The 16971-nt window shown below is 37.1% G+C and overlaps 1 protein-coding gene, 1 long non-coding RNA gene and 1 pseudogene across 5 annotated transcripts in view; 1 reads left to right on the top strand and 2 right to left on the bottom strand.

Moving 5' to 3' along the window:
• The window catches only part of MAP3K1 (mitogen-activated protein kinase kinase kinase 1), a 78681-nt gene extending 62785 nt beyond the window's left edge, over positions 1-15896 (top strand). The window contains exons 11-20 of the mRNA XM_038530628.1: positions 2194-2315; positions 3895-3986; positions 4650-4839; positions 5164-6442; positions 6806-6958; positions 8458-8620; positions 10070-10201; positions 11063-11205; positions 11934-12065; positions 13282-15896. Coding sequence (XP_038386556.1) covers positions 2194-2315; positions 3895-3986; positions 4650-4839; positions 5164-6442; positions 6806-6958; positions 8458-8620; positions 10070-10201; positions 11063-11205; positions 11934-12065; positions 13282-13431 — 2556 coding nt within the window. The 3' untranslated portion in view covers positions 13432-15896. The remainder of the gene's footprint in view (positions 1-2193; positions 2316-3894; positions 3987-4649; positions 4840-5163; positions 6443-6805; positions 6959-8457; positions 8621-10069; positions 10202-11062; positions 11206-11933; positions 12066-13281) is intronic.
• LOC106557898 overlaps positions 2529-16971 on the bottom strand; it is a 63077-nt gene continuing 48634 nt past the window's right edge. Inside the window, exons 3-6 of one of the 4 annotated variants that reach the window (XR_005355530.1) lie at positions 12823-12907; positions 12470-12577; positions 4021-4135; positions 2529-3190 (exon numbers count right to left, since the gene is read on the bottom strand). This is a non-coding gene — a long non-coding RNA (uncharacterized LOC106557898). The remainder of the gene's footprint in view (positions 3191-4020; positions 4136-12469; positions 12578-12822; positions 12908-16971) is intronic. The other 3 variants (XR_005355532.1, XR_005355531.1, XR_005355529.1) reach the window with 3 other exon arrangements.
• Positions 7188-7369, bottom strand: LOC119870581 (annotated as a pseudogene).

Consider the following 16971-nt stretch of genomic DNA (forward strand, 5'->3'; position numbering starts at 1 on the left):
ACTGAGGGTCAAAATTGCCCCAGTTCACAACCACTGCTTTAGAATCATTCTTACCTAGTTAGTTTTTAAAACTCCTTAATCTCTCTGCTTATTCTGGCTTTTTCTAATCCATTCTCTAGCAACTATGCTAATGCATAGCCTGATGGTTATGAACATGAATTTGGAGTTAGAACTGAATGATCTCATAATTTATCATCCTGAGATACTTGAATAATCTGCTAGTTAAACTAGGACTAGCCTAGGCAGTCTGAACATAAGGTCAAGATTATAGAGACCTTAATTCAAATTCTGGTTCTTCCATTTGCTAGCAGTGTGACTTCAGGACTCTTTAAATTTCAGCTTTCTCACCTATAAAATAATGAAAATATTACCTCCTTAAAGACCACTTTGATTATTTCCTAGCTTAGAATCCTTTAAAGGATTCGCTTGCTTTAGCAGCACTTCCAGAAGTATATTTCATGACAGTTTGGCAGGATTATGAAAAGTTCCCTGAAGAAAGTTCTGAGTTAAAATTGATGAACATTGAATTATAGAAGTTCAGTGAGTCTGTTCACTGCCAGGCTCCCAGGAACCTTCAATAAGCCAATGTACATTAGGAATTTATAAGAGCAAGAGGTAGAATGCATTATTTCCCAAATCTATCTTTACCGTGGTCTGTTTTTTCATGTAGAATATCCAGGGACCAGCATACTGTAAAGACCAATGTTTTGGGCCCAACTTTTGACCTGTTCTTGTTACTGTTTTCCAATACAAACCTTCAGACACACTTGACTGTTCAATGTACTGCCTTACTGTTGGGTTTTCTTCTTAAGTTCAGATGGTTTCCCATCTAGTTTGTGAGCTGTGGGGTGAAGGGACTCTGAGAATCCTACTGTATTCTGATTCCTCTATAATTAGTGTGCCACACATAATGGAGGCAGAAATGGCTCCTTCCCTTAAAGCTCTCCATTCTCTTTCTCCTCTCCTTTTTGTCCTTCCTCTTTTCCCTTTCCCCTCCCTCGCCATATATAATTCTTCGCTGAACCACTGAGAGTTAAAGGAGTCATGACATGACATTTCACCTTAAATATTTTAGCATATATCTCTTAACAAATACATTCTTCCGTATAACCACAATGCAATCAGCAGACTCATGAAATTTAGCATTAATAACAATACTCTTATGTACTTATAAAGCCCATATTCATATATCCCCAGTTGTTGCAACCATGTCTTTTACAGCTAAGTCGCAGATTTTACTCAGTTTTCACCAGTTTTCTCATTAATGTCTGTTTTCTATTTTAGGGTCCAGTCTAGATACTCACATTGCATTTAGTTGTCATGTTCCCTTAATCTCTTTCCATCTGTGACAGTTCCTCAGTCTTCTCTCATCTTACATAGATCTTGACACTTGAAATGTGCTGGCCACTTATGTTGAAGAATGTCCCTCATTTTTGGTTTGGTATTTTCTCATAATTTGATTGAGTTTATGCATTTTTTGTAAGAATACCAGAGATGATATGCCATTATTAGTGCACTCTATCAAGGGTACATGATGTTACTGTCTTATTATTGGTGATGCCGTCATTTATCACTTGGTCAAGGTGATGGCTATTGTGTTTCTTGCTATAAAATTACAGTTAATAAATGTCTTAGGAGAAATACTTTGAGACTAAGCAAATACCCTATTTCTCTTTTTTGCCCATTGATGTTAGCATTTGTCAGTGGGTCTTGCCTACAGCAGTTATTGTGGTGTTCACTGGTGATTTTCTGTTTCCCTCATTCCTTCTAAATTGGAATTCTTCTATAAAGAGGAACTGTCTCTTCTCCATTTATGTATTTATTCAGTTTTTATTTTTTATTCAGTTTTTAAATTTCTAATCAATATAGGCTAATGGGTATTTATTTTCACCTATGGATTATAATCCAGGACTATCATCATTTAATTTGTTGCTTATATTATTCCAGCTTTGGCCACTGGCAGCTATTTTTTTAACTTACTTTGAAATTCATACTTCAAAAATAGCAGTAGTAGTTCAGAGAGCTGCTTTCTACCTCATGTTTTATTTGTTATCAGTATAGATTCATGGATTTTTTTTATTTGTGGGTTATAATCCTTTCCTGTCATTATTTTATTAAATTATCTCAGATGTTGCCAGGGTCTCTGATGTTTCTCAAATGCAGTTAAACTGACCTTCAGTTTTTTCCTCCCAGAAAACATTGAGAGCCATGCTAGTATATACTCCTTGCCATAGTTTGGCAGAAAGAATCAAACTGCAGAGACTTCTCCGGCCAGTGGTAGACACCATCCTAGTCAAGTGTGCAGATGCCAATAGGTAAGGCCCTATTGATGAACTGCTTCACACCCTCTTATATTAAAAGCCTAGCAACAAGCCTCACACCTGGTGAGTATTTGATAAATGTTTATTAAATGAGGCTCTGAATATTGTTTTCTAACATGAGATTTGAAATTAAAATATAATACTTAAAGCTGTTGAACACTAGGGAGAAGTACTGATGGCAAGTAAAAACCACGCTAACAAACTGCATGGATAACCATATTTTTGTGTTGTGATTTTCTTTTATTTTAAAATAATATTTCTTAATCTCAAATCCAGTTGAAAGAACAATAGCTCTTATATACATAATCTCATTTTAGAGAATGAGTTACACAGGATAGGAACCAATAAAATCATTACACCTGCTTAAAAAACCAAACCATTCCATATTTGCTGTGTTTACTGACAGTTTATGCTAAAAAAAACCAGCAACAAATTGCATATATCTGTGCAACATCCTCCAAAACTGACAAGGAACAAGAATAATGCTAACTAGAGGGGTAAAAACAATAAGGTAGAGAAGTGAGGCACAATTGTAGTGAAAATAAGCTCAAACTCTGCTTCAGTGGGACCACTGGTTTGTTCACTATTCATTTAATGAGGACAGCTCCCGCCAAAGGTTGTCATTTAATGAGGACAGCTCCTGCTAAAGGTTGTCAGTTGTCGGGCATTCTCACCACTTTACATCCTGCCCATCTGACAGGAGAGGAAGCACTGAATCGCCATTGTTGTGCCCCTGCCATTACATTCATTTGGAACTTGCTCAGTCACACGATGTACATTGTAGGTGTGTAGCCAGTCTCAAAACCTAGGTGCTTAGATTTGACTTCTCATTTCATGAAGTTTGTCTCCACTGTTTTCTCTACTCAAGCCTATGGATGGATTGAAAGTATTAGAAATTATCTTATTTAGAGAGAATACTATAATACCTGAACAACATTAAGCAAATTATCAAATAATTTGTAAGATGCATAGAAAAATTATAGTTTTTCAGTATTAGAGTACATATTTTTCTGAGAACATCACTGCTTTTGTGACATTTGTTGTATTGTGGGCTTTCTGGAATGCTAAAATTAGGTTGTTTACCTGGTCACTTCAATGACGGAACATTATAAAAAACAGAGAAAGAGATTTTAAAGTATTTGGAACTCACTCTGGCTATTTAAGAGAATATAAAGTTTTGGATGGGAAGGTTTTGTTTTTAATGTAAGAGACTCTTACTGAAAATTCAGAAATTAAAATGAGCCTTTTTTATTTTAAATGAATTAATCAAAATATGCCTTTCATCTGGTTTATTTTGATATCAGTATTTGTTCTCTAAGAGCCACTGCTAAAGATTCTGTGTTTATCACAGATAAAATTTATTTAAAATTTTATAAAATTATATAAAATTTAGACCCTAAATAATGAATACAATTATTTGTAGGGACATTGTTAATGTAATTTGAGTGGTGGAAAAACAAATACCTGTGGAAACTTTTTTTCCCACTTTTACACATAGCATCACATTAGTATTGTCCTTTTAATGTGTATTTTATCCAAGATCCAAATCTGACGTTGCTTCTTTCATTTTTAGTCGTACAAGTCAGCTGTCTATATCAACACTGTTGGAATTATGCAAAGGCCAAGCAGGAGAGTTGGCAGTTGGCAGAGAAATACTTAAAGCTGGTAATAACTTTTTACTTAATATAGCAGGTCTTACCATTTTCCTTAGCTGACTATCGAATCCTTTAATCTCTGATAGGGCAATCCTTTAATCTCTGATAGGGCAGTTGTATACAGGACTTTGGAGTAATTGTGTAAATGGATTTAGTCACCTAACAATAGAAATATGAATTAACCAAAGAAATTCTTTTTTAAAAGATTCATTTAATCTGGGGGGGGGGGGGCACGTGCGCACATGTGTGTACATGCATATAGAGGGAAGGGCAGCAGGAGAGGGAGCAGACTCCCCACTGAGTGCAGAGCCAAACACAGGGCTTGATCCCAGGACCCTGAGACCATGACCTGAGCCGAAATCAAGAGTAGGATGCTTAACTGACTGAACCACCCAGGCGCTCCTAAGGAAATCTTAAAATAAATGTAATTAGAATATTATTCTTGGCATTATGCTCTTTTGATGTTTTGTTTTAGATTTTATTTATTTATTCATGAGAGACGCAGAGAGAGAAGCAGGCTCCATGCAGGGAGCCCGATGCAGGACTTGATCCTGGGACTCCAGGATCATACCCTGGGCCGAAGGCAGGTGCTCAACTGCTGAGCCACCCAGGCGTCCCTGTTTTAGATCTTAATATCACGGTTTTTCAGTTATTTTTACTTTCCTTTTCATAGGATCCATTGGTATTGGTGGCGTGGATTACGTCTTAAGTTGTATTCTTGGAAACCAAACTGAGTCAAACAACTGGCAAGAACTTCTGGGCCGCCTTTGTCTTGTAGACAGACTGCTGTTGGAATTTCCTGCTGAATTTTACCCTCATATTGTCAGTACTGATGTTTCACAAGCTGAGCCTGTTGAAGTCAGGTAATTTTTCTTCTGCAAATAGATTACTTTGTTCTTCCTTCCTGCCCCATCCCTACCCCCTAAGAAAGACACATTAGATTTATGAAAGACTCAAACTACAGAGCATATGTAAGTTACTAATACCTTAATCTTCAATTGACATAAAAACCTCAAGTCTAGGCTAATTACAAATTTATAGATCCTCCACAAAAAATTATCAATCCTTTGTTCTGAAATGACATTTTTAAATGTATACGCTTTAAAGTAGTACCTTCTTTGTATGTGCGTACATTTTGCAGTAATTTTGACTTGTCTAGTAATTGAATGTGTCTTTTTTTCTTTCAGGTATAAAAAGCTGCTGTCCCTCTTAACCTTTGCTTTGCAGTCCATTGATAATTCCCACTCAATGGTTGGTAAACTCTCCCGAAGGATATATTTGAGTTCTGCAAGAATGGTTACTGCAGTACCCCACGTATTTTCAAAACTATTAGAAATGCTGAATGTTTCCAGTTCCACTCATTTTACCAGGATGCGTCGTCGTTTGATGGCTATTGCAGATGAGGTGGAAATCGCTGAGGCCATCCATCTGGGCATAGGAGACACTTTGGATGATCGACATGACAGCTTTTTGCAGGCATCCGTCCCCACCAGCTATCCAGAAGCCACAGAGAACAGCCCCCTTGAGCGTACAGACCATTTAGAGAAAACTGGAAAAGGACTGTGTGCTACAAAACTGAGTGCCAATTCAGAGGACATTACTGACAGACTGGGCAGCATTTCCGTAGGACTTCCCAGTTCAACAATGGAGCAACCAAAGCCAATGGTTCAAACAAAAGGCAGACCGCACAGTCAGTGTTTGAACTCCTCTCCTTTATCTCATCATTCCCCGTTAATGTTTCCACCCTTGTCAACTCCTCCTTCATCTGCCCCATCTGCACCACCTGGCACTGGAACAGATGTCTCTAAGCATAGACCTCAGGGATTCACTCCCTGCAAAATACCTTCTGCATCTCCTCAAACACAGCGCAAGTTTTCTCTACAGTTCCAGAGAAACTGTTCCGAAAACAGAGACTCAGATAAACTTTCCCCCATTTTTACTCAATCAAGACCCCTGCCCTCTAGTAACATACACAGGCCAAAGCCATCTCGACCTACCCCAGGTAATACAAGTAAACAGGGAGATGCCTCAAAGAATAGCATGACACTTGATCTGAACAGTACTTCCAAATGTGATGACAGCTTTGGCAGCAGCAGCAATAGTAGTAATGCTCTTATACCCAGTGATGAGACAGTGTTCACCCCAGTAGAAGAGAAATGCAGGTTAGATGTCAACACAGAACTCAACTCCAGTATTGAGGACCTTCTTGAAGCATCCATGCCTTCAAGTGACACGACAGTAACTTTTAAGTCAGAAGTTGCTGTCCTCTCTCCTGAAAAGGATGAAAATGATGATACCTACAAAGATGATGTGAATCATAATCAGAAATGCAAAGAAAAGATGGAAGCTGAAGAAGAAGAAGCTTTAGCAATTGCCATGGCAATGTCAGCGTCTCAGGATGCCCTCCCCATAGTTCCTCAACTACAGGTTGAAAATGGAGAAGATATCATCATTATTCAACAGGATGTAAGTATAGTCTTGAAGAGATTAGAGAATTTCCTTGGAGCAAGCTAAAAGAAATCTAATTCAGAAATGATGCTTTTCACATGAGTTAATCATTAGAAGCAGTTTTTCACATGGAATTATACGACAGTTTTGTATCGTTGCTTTACCACAAACACTACTTGCCTATTTCAAAGGCATTTCTGATTGATTCTGTAATGGTGATCACTTCTGCTTTTGACACTGGTCACCAGCACTGTCCCTTCAGAACTTTATAGGTGGTTTGGGAAGCCAGACTGAACAAGAATAATACTTTGCCAGACTAATTTTACAAACTCTTCCTCTTTTAACTTAACAGTAAAAAGATTGCTTTCATTTAATATGTAGACACCGGAAACTCTACCAGGACATACCAAAGCAAAACAACCTTACAGAGAAGACACTGAATGGCTGAAAGGTCAGCAGATAGGCCTTGGAGCATTTTCTTCTTGTTACCAGGCTCAGGATGTGGGAACTGGAACTTTAATGGCTGTTAAACAGGTAAATATCTAGTGAGCACATAATGACTTAAATTATAAAAACAAAGCATGAGCAAATAAGAAAAAGGATGTGTCACTGTGTATATATGCTTTAGGTTCTTTAATTTTCAGAAACCCAGATTTCAAAATAAATACTGCCAGCACCAAAAGCATAATTAATTCCTTTTTTTTCTTTTAAGGTTTTATTTATTTATTCATGAGAGAGAGAGGGAGGCAGAGGGAGAGTCAGGCTCACTCTGCAGGGAGCCTGATGCGGGACTCAAGCCTAGGACCCTGGGATCATGACCTGAGCTGAAAGCAGATGCTCAACTGAGTCACCCAGGCACCCCTAAAAGCATCATGAATTCTAATGAAAAGCTGAAGCATGATTATTTTAACAAACTATAGAAATGATCCCTGAAAGTATAGTCTTGAAGCATGATTATTTTAAGATGCAACATCAGGGATCCCTGGGCGGCTCAGTGGTTTAGCACTTGCCTTCGGCCCAGGGCATGATCCTGGAGTCTCGGGATCGAGTCCCACATCGGGCTCCCTGCATGGGGCCTGCTTCTCCCTCTGCCTGTGTCTCTGCCTCTCTGTGTCTCTCATATGAATAAACAAATAAAATCTTAAAAAAAAAAAAAAAAGATGCAACATCAAGATGGACCTCCAGGTTCTTGGTCTTTTTTGTGCTTTTTATAAGCAAGAGTTATGGTTTCCTACTCCTTTTAGCAGTGTTACCAGTGCAATATCATCTTGGGATCTCTGTAGCTTACTTTTTATTAATGAGCATGTTTATGAAGATAAAGCTTTCATTTTTTTTTAAAGAATTTTTTTTTAATTTTTATTTATTTATGATAGTCACACAGAGAGAGAGAGAGAGAGGCAGAGACACAGGCAGAGGGAGAAGCAGGCTCCATGCACCGGGAGCCTGACATGGGACTCGATCCCGGGTCTCCAGGATCGCGCCCTGGGCCAAAGGCAGGCACTAAACTGCTGCGCCACCCAGGGATCCCAAAGCTTTCATTTTTTTTTTAAAGATTTTATTTATTCATGAGAGACACAGAGAGGCAGAGACATAGACAGAGGGAGAAGGAAGAAACAGGCTTCCTGCGGGAGCCCAGTGTGGGACCTGATCCCAGGACTCCGGGATCATGCACCCTGAGCCAAAGGCAGATGCTCAACCACTGAGCCACCCAGGCATCCTTAAAACTTTCATCTTTAAATTCTGTTGGTTCTTCCACTAGGCTTTTCTTATTCTATCTTTAGACAGTTTTGGAGGATTGGCTATGTCCCAGTTTTTTCCCTATTTCAGTGCTTCTTAAGCTAGACTCTTTTCTGTAGAATATTTTGACTTGGTTTTTAATAAATTATCTACATTGCATCCATGAACATAAATGCCAACTTCTGTTAATATATAAACTGATTTGAATTTGTCCATTTCAGATCAGATTGTTAGTAAAAATTGTAAATGGAAATTCATCAGAATTCAAAACTTTGTAAACATGGTTATTAAAACAGGTGACATATGTCAGAAATACATCTTCTGAACAAGAAGAAGTAGTGGAAGCATTAAGAGAAGAGATCAGAATGATGAGCCATTTGAATCATCCCAACATCATTAGGATGTTGGGAGCCACATGTGAGAAGAGCAATTATAATCTCTTCATTGAATGGATGGCAGGTATGTTCCTGTTTTAAATTGCCAGTGATAGTACATGAATTTAACTTTCTGGCTGACATTGAATTTAGGAGAAACAGTTTAATGAACACTTGTTTTTAATAAGTAGTTTGAATTTCTAAAAGCAAGTCACCCCTACCTAACATAATATGAACTGTAAATACTTTGTTCTGTCTTACATTGATTGATTGATTGATTGATTGATTGATAGCAAAGCAAAGTTTACAGAGTGATACTACAAAGCTCCCAAAGAGGGAGGGAACCTGAGAGGGTTGGGTTGCCCATTTGTCTTACATTTAAATAAAAATAAGATACTGTCTCTACCTTTCAGAGTTTTTCAGTGTTTCTTTTTAAATGATTGTATAGCACTGTTTTATAGGAATTTTTTTTAAAACCTGCTATGCATAAGACCCATATTTTTCCAGGCGGCCATCATCAAGGAGAGATGTTCTAACTTGACAGTATAAAAATGAAATCAAGATAGAACTTGGAAAACTTATTGTAGGTCAACTAGCACTGACAGAGAAAACTGAACCTTATTATCTGCTTGAACAAATACAGACTAGGTTTTATGTGGTATCATATCATACATACAGTAAGACAAGTAACTTAGGATGTATTGAACGAATAAATGCTTGGTTTAACTTCTTAGATTTTTTTTACATTTGAAGAGTAGATTTCTATTCACATATCCATTCTTTAGTATGTTCCCTGATGTTGGTTGTAGCTGCGTTGATAAGATTGACTATTATAAATAATTCATAGTGAGATTTATTGAGTTTGTGACCTGTCCCAGGTCAGAGCATTCCCAGGAGAATATGAAGCCTAACGCTGGATCTTCTGGCTCCTCCCGTTCGCTCTACCTTCTGCTAAATAACATGTTTAGCACTGTTTACTTAAGTCTTATTTTTTAAGATTTTATGTGTTTGAGGGAAACACAGAGATAGCGACCAAGATAGCACAAGCGGGGAAGAGAGGGAGAAGTAGGCTCCCCGCTAAGCAGGGAGTCCCACTCGGGACTCCATCCCAGGACCACGGGGTCATGACCTGAGCCGAAGGCAGATGCTCAACTGACTGAGCCACTCAGGTACCCTACCCTGCAGCTTAAGTCTTATTACGAAAAGTATTTTATACACCTTCGTCAAAAAGACAGGTGAATTGTACATTGCAAAAATAGTCTGGTGCAAAACTGTTAAGTTTAAAGCTTTCTGAAATCTTGACCTTTCAAAAAAACTAGTTTGTGAAAGTTTGATGAAAATGTTTGACAGGTTTTGAGATGACTGGAATGTGTTAGTTTTTAAGTCCATTTCGCTTCTGATGCAGAGTATAAACTTAACATTTCAAATGTGAATGTCCGCTCTTATGGTGCAAGCTTATGTAACCAAATTGTAATAAGCGGTTTTAATTTTGGCTTAAGTTTATGATAATTAGTATTATATGTTTGTCTTCTAGGGGGATCTGTGGCTCATTTGCTCAGTAAATACGGGGCCTTCAAGGAATCAGTAGTTATTAACTATACTGAACAGTTACTTCGTGGCCTTTCCTATCTCCATGAAAACCAGATCATTCATAGAGATGTCAAAGGTAGGAATTCTTTTAATTACTACCTACTAACAATAAATAGAAAACAAATGAGAGTTTTACAACTTGGACCTTTATTGGCAGTTTCTAACTTAAGATCAACTCTATCGGATTGTTTTTCCTGAGTAACTCAAAATACTAGAATTATTAGAAGTGAAAGGAACCTTGGAGTCATGAAATCTGCCTTCCTCAGAGAGACTGATTTTTCCAGTCTCACTGCTAATTGATGGCAAACCAGTATAAAAATCAGGTTTCTGATTTCTTGGTCTCATGATCTACTACTGCCTCCCCAACCGTTCCTGTTTCTAGTTTTATTTAGAATAATTGGGGTATCATGAGCTTCTTTTGAGAAAAATCCTTTAAGATCTTTTGCAGTTTATCTTATTAAGAATAACTGGTTTTCTGACATGTATGTGTGACTAGTATTCAAATAATTTTATAACATTAACTTTTATGAGTTATAATTAAGGAATTATACTATTTTGAATTGGTCTAGGTGAGTATGTTTCAATAGAACTGTCTTAAAATGGAAACCACTAAAATTTTAACTTTGAGGGAAGATTTTTGTTGGGAACATTAAAGGTTTTCAACACTTAGTAACATTTCATTAAATGTCTGCCTTGATCTCCTTTTGCCTTGTTACTTTGATCTTTCCCTCTGAAGATTTGGATTTTATTTTTACATTGTTGATACCTGTGTGCCTTTTTAGGAAGAATGAAGTGAATCAAGAGGGGAGATTTCTCTGAACCCTTCCATGCCCACTTCCTTTGTTACTGTCCTATTTCATTAGTAGTATTTTACTGAGTTTTGAATCTATTCTTTTGCTTTTTAACATACAAGGTCATTTGCTCTTTTTGTTGACAGGTGCCAATTTGCTAATTGACAGCACAGGTCAGAGACTGAGAATTGCAGATTTTGGAGCTGCAGCCAGGTTGGCATCAAAAGGAACTGGTGCAGGAGAGTTTCAGGGACAGTTATTGGGAACAATTGCATTTATGGCACCTGAGGTAAGAAGCAGCTGTGAATGTGATGGCAAAGTAGCTGGCGTTCCATGTGACAGAATTATAGCAACTTAGGTTGCAGTGTTGTTCCGTATGCGCTTACCAATGAGAAGATTATGGCTCTAAAATAAGGTTTTAATGATATCCTTGATTTCAGACTCTTAATCCCTGACGTTCCATCTTTGTCTTGACAAAATTTTAAAAGAGCAGGCTTTAGTAGACTTGCTTATAAGACCGTTGCCAACAGAGAATTTTGGGGTAGTTGTACTACTTGTTTTATAGTATGCCCAAAGTACACATAATTAAAAATCTTAACAATTGCTCTCTCTCTATTCCAAAGGGAGATGAGCACACAGAAGCTAGTCTTCACAGTAGTGAAGAAATTTCACGTAGTATTGCTGTTCTGAATCAGGCTTCTTCAGTTGTGTTCCACACTCTTCATGTTTATACGTAGTGATAATTGGTTGTCCTCTGGCCCCACAGTGACTTAAGTACACAGGGGCTGCTTGGATATTCTGTGATCTGACTCCTTTTCAGAATCTCACAATTCTCCAAAGTACTTTTGTGCCACGTAGGAGATTAAGCTTGTTAATGAAATAAATGAGACATCAAGGTAGTCCATGGAGTTGCTGTCTGTACCATTGTTTTGGTCTGAAATAAAAACCTAGAATACATAACTACAGAATATTTTTCTCTTTTGTTAATGAGTCATATTTCTAAATTAACTATTTTAGGTACTGAGAGGTCAGCAGTATGGTAGGAGCTGTGATGTATGGAGTGTTGGCTGTGCTATTATAGAAATGGCTTGTGCTAAACCACCTTGGAATGCAGAAAAACACTCCAATCATCTTGCTTTGATATTTAAGGTAACTATAATATAAAAATTACTTTTTCTGCTGTAATTGGCAGGAGGCAGATTTTCATGGGTTCCCCTTAACTCTCAATCTAATGTCAAAGCATGTATCCTCCTTGAAATAAATATGCATATATGTATCTCTTGGAATTCATACGGTGTGATGAATGTTGGTGGCATGTACAGTCAGTCCTCATTTTTCAAGTAGTTAGGCTCTATAAAGTCACTTCGAACAATGAGTTAGCGAATAATGAATCATTGTTCTTAGGTGAAATATGTACTAAGTATATCCAACTTTCAAATGTAAAAATGTAGAGCTCTTTATGGACACAATCCACAAATCTTTAAAATCTGATTTACTATTTTCTGTATTTAAAAAATTTACACGAGTCAGGTACCAAATCCCGTCTGTCCTACCTTTCTGACAACTCTCAAATCCATTCTGTCCATTTCCAGTGGAGAAGAGTATAGTAGTTTAGATTTTTAGCTTCTGATCCAGACATGTGCCAGTTAAAAGCTCAGGCTCTGGAATGATACAGACCTGATTTCAAACCGTGGTTCCAGCCTTTAAACTTTAAAAAGCCATGTGACTCGGGAAATGACTCCGTCTGCCCTCTGTTTTCTTGGTTATAAAACATGTATAATTACAGCATCTACTTCATGGGATTAATATGGGAATAAAATCTCTGGGCCTGAGTAACTCGAAATCCAGTGCACCAGTACCTCAGTACCTCCCAGCACCTCCCCCAGTCCTTCCCACACTTCCATACCTTCCCCATTCAGTGCAGTTGAGTTTCTGATGTACTAAGCGGACTGGCCAGGTGTGGTCTCAGTAGCTTTGAATAGCTCTCTGTGCTGAATGACAGAACATGTATGATGAAGCAAGGATGACAAACCATCATACTGCAGAGTATGAGGAGAGCATATAGTATGAAGTGAATACTTTACCTGTCTAATCATTTTGATGTACTTAGTCATGTTCATTTGAGACAAGGAAAACCATAGATCCATCTGCTCAGGAAGTGTTTGATTAAATTCTGAAATCCTAAAATTTGAAGATTCTTAGAGGAAGCCTCCCATCCAGTGGGTGAGTTTTTCCAGAGACTCCCTGTCAGAAGCAAGTCCACCAATTTCAGCTTCAGTTCTTCTATGTACAGGATGCACGTGTACTTCTAGATCAGAAGCTCCTATTGTGGAAAGTTTAAACACACTGGTGGTTTTTCTTACAGATTGCAAGTGCGACGACTGCTCCATCAATCCCCTCACATTTGTCTCCTGGTTTACGAGATGTGGCTCTTCGGTGTTTAGAACTTCAACCTCAGGACAGACCCCCGTCAAGAGAGCTACTGAAGCATCCGGTCTTCCGTACTACATGGTAGCCAATTATACAAATAAACTATAATGGAGACAGGATGCTCAACGAGAGCAAAACTTTTGTGGGGAACCACGCTGATAATCTGCTGGCCTTCATGCCACTGAACAGCTATGAACAAGACCAGTGGGGAACCCTTACCTAAGTATGTGATTGACAAATCATGATCTGTACCTAAGCTTAGTATGCAAAAGTCCACAATTTGTGCACAAACTGTAAACCGTGCCTTTCAAAGAACTGGCCATAGGTAAACAGGAAAGCAACGAAGTTTTGCATGACTAACAAGCATATTTTGGTGTTTTTGGAGCACTTTTTCAGCAATATTAGCAGCTGAGGGGCTCAGGATCTATTTTAATGTTTCAATTTTTCTTCCATTTCATATCGTGATGACAAGCAGGGGGTTCTACAATTCCGTTCAGTTTTTTTTTTTTGTCACTGGCTATAAATCAGTATCTGCCTCTTTTAGGTCAGAATATGCTATAAGTAGCAGTAAATATATTTTTAAAAGTTGATAACTTCTTTATGAACCACAATTGACCTTTATTTTTTAAATGCCTGGGCAGTTGTGGTTCACTGTGCATTTTACTGTTGGCCCATTCATTTCGTTTTTGGAAATTATGGTTCTATATTTTCATTTTACCTTCATTTTGTTTAATATTCAGGGAAAGGTGATCTTTTCAAACCAGAAAAAAAAAATAGAACTAGGTGTGAACTAGGGTTTATTAAATATCTTGCTATTGCAAGAGGTTTTTTTTTTTTTAATACAGATTTAATTTTGTTTGTTTTAAAAATTGGAATATAATAAAATACTACCTTCACTGAGTCAGTCACTGCTCTTTTCATGCAGGTTAAATATAAATTAAGTGAAAATCAACATTCTCTGTGATGCAGCTCACAACCAAGATCAAGATTACCTTGAAATTGTTTTTTTTAATGTATTGGTTTCTTTTGTAGGAAACTTCACACCACTGAAGTCTTACTTTGTATGTAACAATCCATTGTTCATCATCACCACTAATAATATTATTAAACTGCTATTTTCCTTCTACCATGCATCATCTCCTTACAGTAGGCCTGGCTGATACTTAAAGGAAAATTAACTAATGACTCAACTACCAATGAGTAATAGTGTTTTTACAAAATAAATTTGCTTGTAACTTTGAAAACATGATCAGAAAGAAAAGTGAAATTGAATTTCACTTACACACTAATTATTGGATTTTGCACAATTATCTAATGGTTTTCATCTGAGTTGAATTCAGATGCATGGAATCCTGAAGGAAAATGGCAGCTCTTTTATCTTTTCGTAAGTCTTTTAAATCAAGTACTGATTAAATATTTAATACAACTTTTTGAGATGTTAAGTTTTAACTCTTCAGAAGCCAGTTGAATTATTGCAGAGTGAAACAGAATTGGTTATTCTCAAAGACTCAGGATAAACTAAATAAGCTATATAGAGTACATTTTAAATGTACATCACAAATTGGAAGTAAAATAAGTTACAAGATAAGTTTACAGGGATATATTGCATATAATTTTTAAAAAGCAGTTTTTTTTTTTTATGTGAATGTGTCTCTTAGTGAAATTTTACATTCCTTTGTTTTGGAAGATTGGCAATATTTGAAGAGTTAAAAATAGTACCGAAATGTGAAGTTTGGTAGCTCTAAATGTGTTGTACTTGACTGTCTTTTTTTTATTTTCTTCTTTTTTGTGTGTGTGACTACTTAGAATTTTCACAACCCTAATAAGATTGTTTCCGAGTTTCTCATGTGCAAGCTTTAATGGATGCACTCTTGCCATTTTATGTACTGGAAGATCACTGGTCAGATTAATACTGTGTCTGACAGAAATGTAAACTGTATAAACTGAGGAACCTCAGCTAATCAGTATTACTTTGTAGATCACCATGCCCACCACATTTCAAACTCAAACTGCCTCTAGATGTCCAAATCCATTGTTTGAGTTTGTTTGCAGTTCCCTCAGCTTGCTGGTAATTGTGGTGTTTTGTGTTTTGTTTTGTTTTCAATGCAAATGTGATATAATCTTATTTTCTTTGGATCAAAGCTGGACTGAAAATTGTATTGTGTAATTATTTTTGTGTTCTTAATGTTATTTGGTACTCAAGTTGTAAATAATGTCTACTGCTGTTTATTCCAGGTTCTACTACCTCAGGTGTCCTATAGATTTTTCTTCTACCAAAGTTCACTTTCACAATGAAATTATATTTGCTGTGTGACTATGATTCCTAAGACTTCCAGGGCTTAAGGGCTAACTTCTATTAGCACCTTACTGTGTAAGCAAATGCTACAAAAAAAATCTCTGGGTTAAGAAAATTTGGCTTAAATGTATCCTTTGTTATTTTAAATATATCAAGATATTTTAATTAAAATTTTTACCCCATTGAACCAATTTTATAGTATTTGTACCTATTTTGGTGTTTGTCTTTATAGTAAATAAAAGTTTTTGAACAAAGGTTGGAATTTTGTTTATTTTGCCAGGTGCCCAGTTATGTCCTGTATAGCTAAAGGATCCAGACCAAGATCATGTGTTCCTCCTACTTGTCAAGTTTCTTCAGTTTCATTCAGTCCAGACTCATTCCTCAGTTTTTTCTTGACCTTCAGGACCTTAATATTTTTTAAGATTACAGGCTAATGTTTTATAGAGGTCCTTCGCTGGAGTTTGGTGCTTCCTCATGCCTGGATTCAGAGTATGAGTTTGTGACCGGAATGTGGGAGGGGTGACGCTGTGCTCTTCTTGGTGTGTCTTACCAGGAGGCGCTCCAAAGCCAATCTGTGCCAGTGCTGGTGATACGGTGATCATCTGAGTAGGCCTCACTCACCACTATCAAGTTACTGTTTCCCTTCATAATATCTAGCTTTATATTAAGTATTGTGCAGAGATGATACTTTGAGACTATGTAGTTTGTTCTTCATTCAACTTTAACCCTCTGCTCTTAGCTTTCCTGAATTCTGAATTACTACTCTGACACTTGCCAATTGCTGATTTTCTAGTTCTTGCATTCTTTCTGTATTTTATTAATGGACAGTTTGCTATAAAGAAGAGCTTCCTCTTCTCCCACTTATTATTCATTTATATAAAAATGGATTTGTGGATTCCTATTCAGTGAGAGAAAATCCATTACTGTCATCATGTATTTGCTCAAATTGTCATTCTCAGCCATTGGATGCCTCTTGAAAGCCAGCTTCTGTGTCCCAACTGGCAAGCCACCAGTATTCATTGCTCTTGGGTGTGCCTTTGTCACTGGCTCCCAGACCTTCCTGGTAGACAAAACTACTATATATATTCCAAGTAGTTTCTCTTGTGCACAGATGAGAAATATACATACATACATACACAAACCATGAGTTCATACCAATCTAATTTCAATTTACCACCACTATGGTTCTTCATTCAAGCTTCCCCTCATTCCATATTTTTAACACTTCCCTGGACAAAAAAAAACCTGACCCCCATGTACCTCAATATATGGTATATTAAGATCCATATATTAAGATCCAATATATGGATCTGTTCAAGATATATATAT

The sequence above is a fragment of the Canis lupus genome, chromosome 2 (genome assembly GCF_011100685.1).
Source record: "Canis lupus familiaris isolate Mischka breed German Shepherd chromosome 2, alternate assembly UU_Cfam_GSD_1.0, whole genome shotgun sequence".
Classification (NCBI taxonomy): domain Eukaryota; kingdom Metazoa; phylum Chordata; class Mammalia; order Carnivora; family Canidae; genus Canis; species Canis lupus.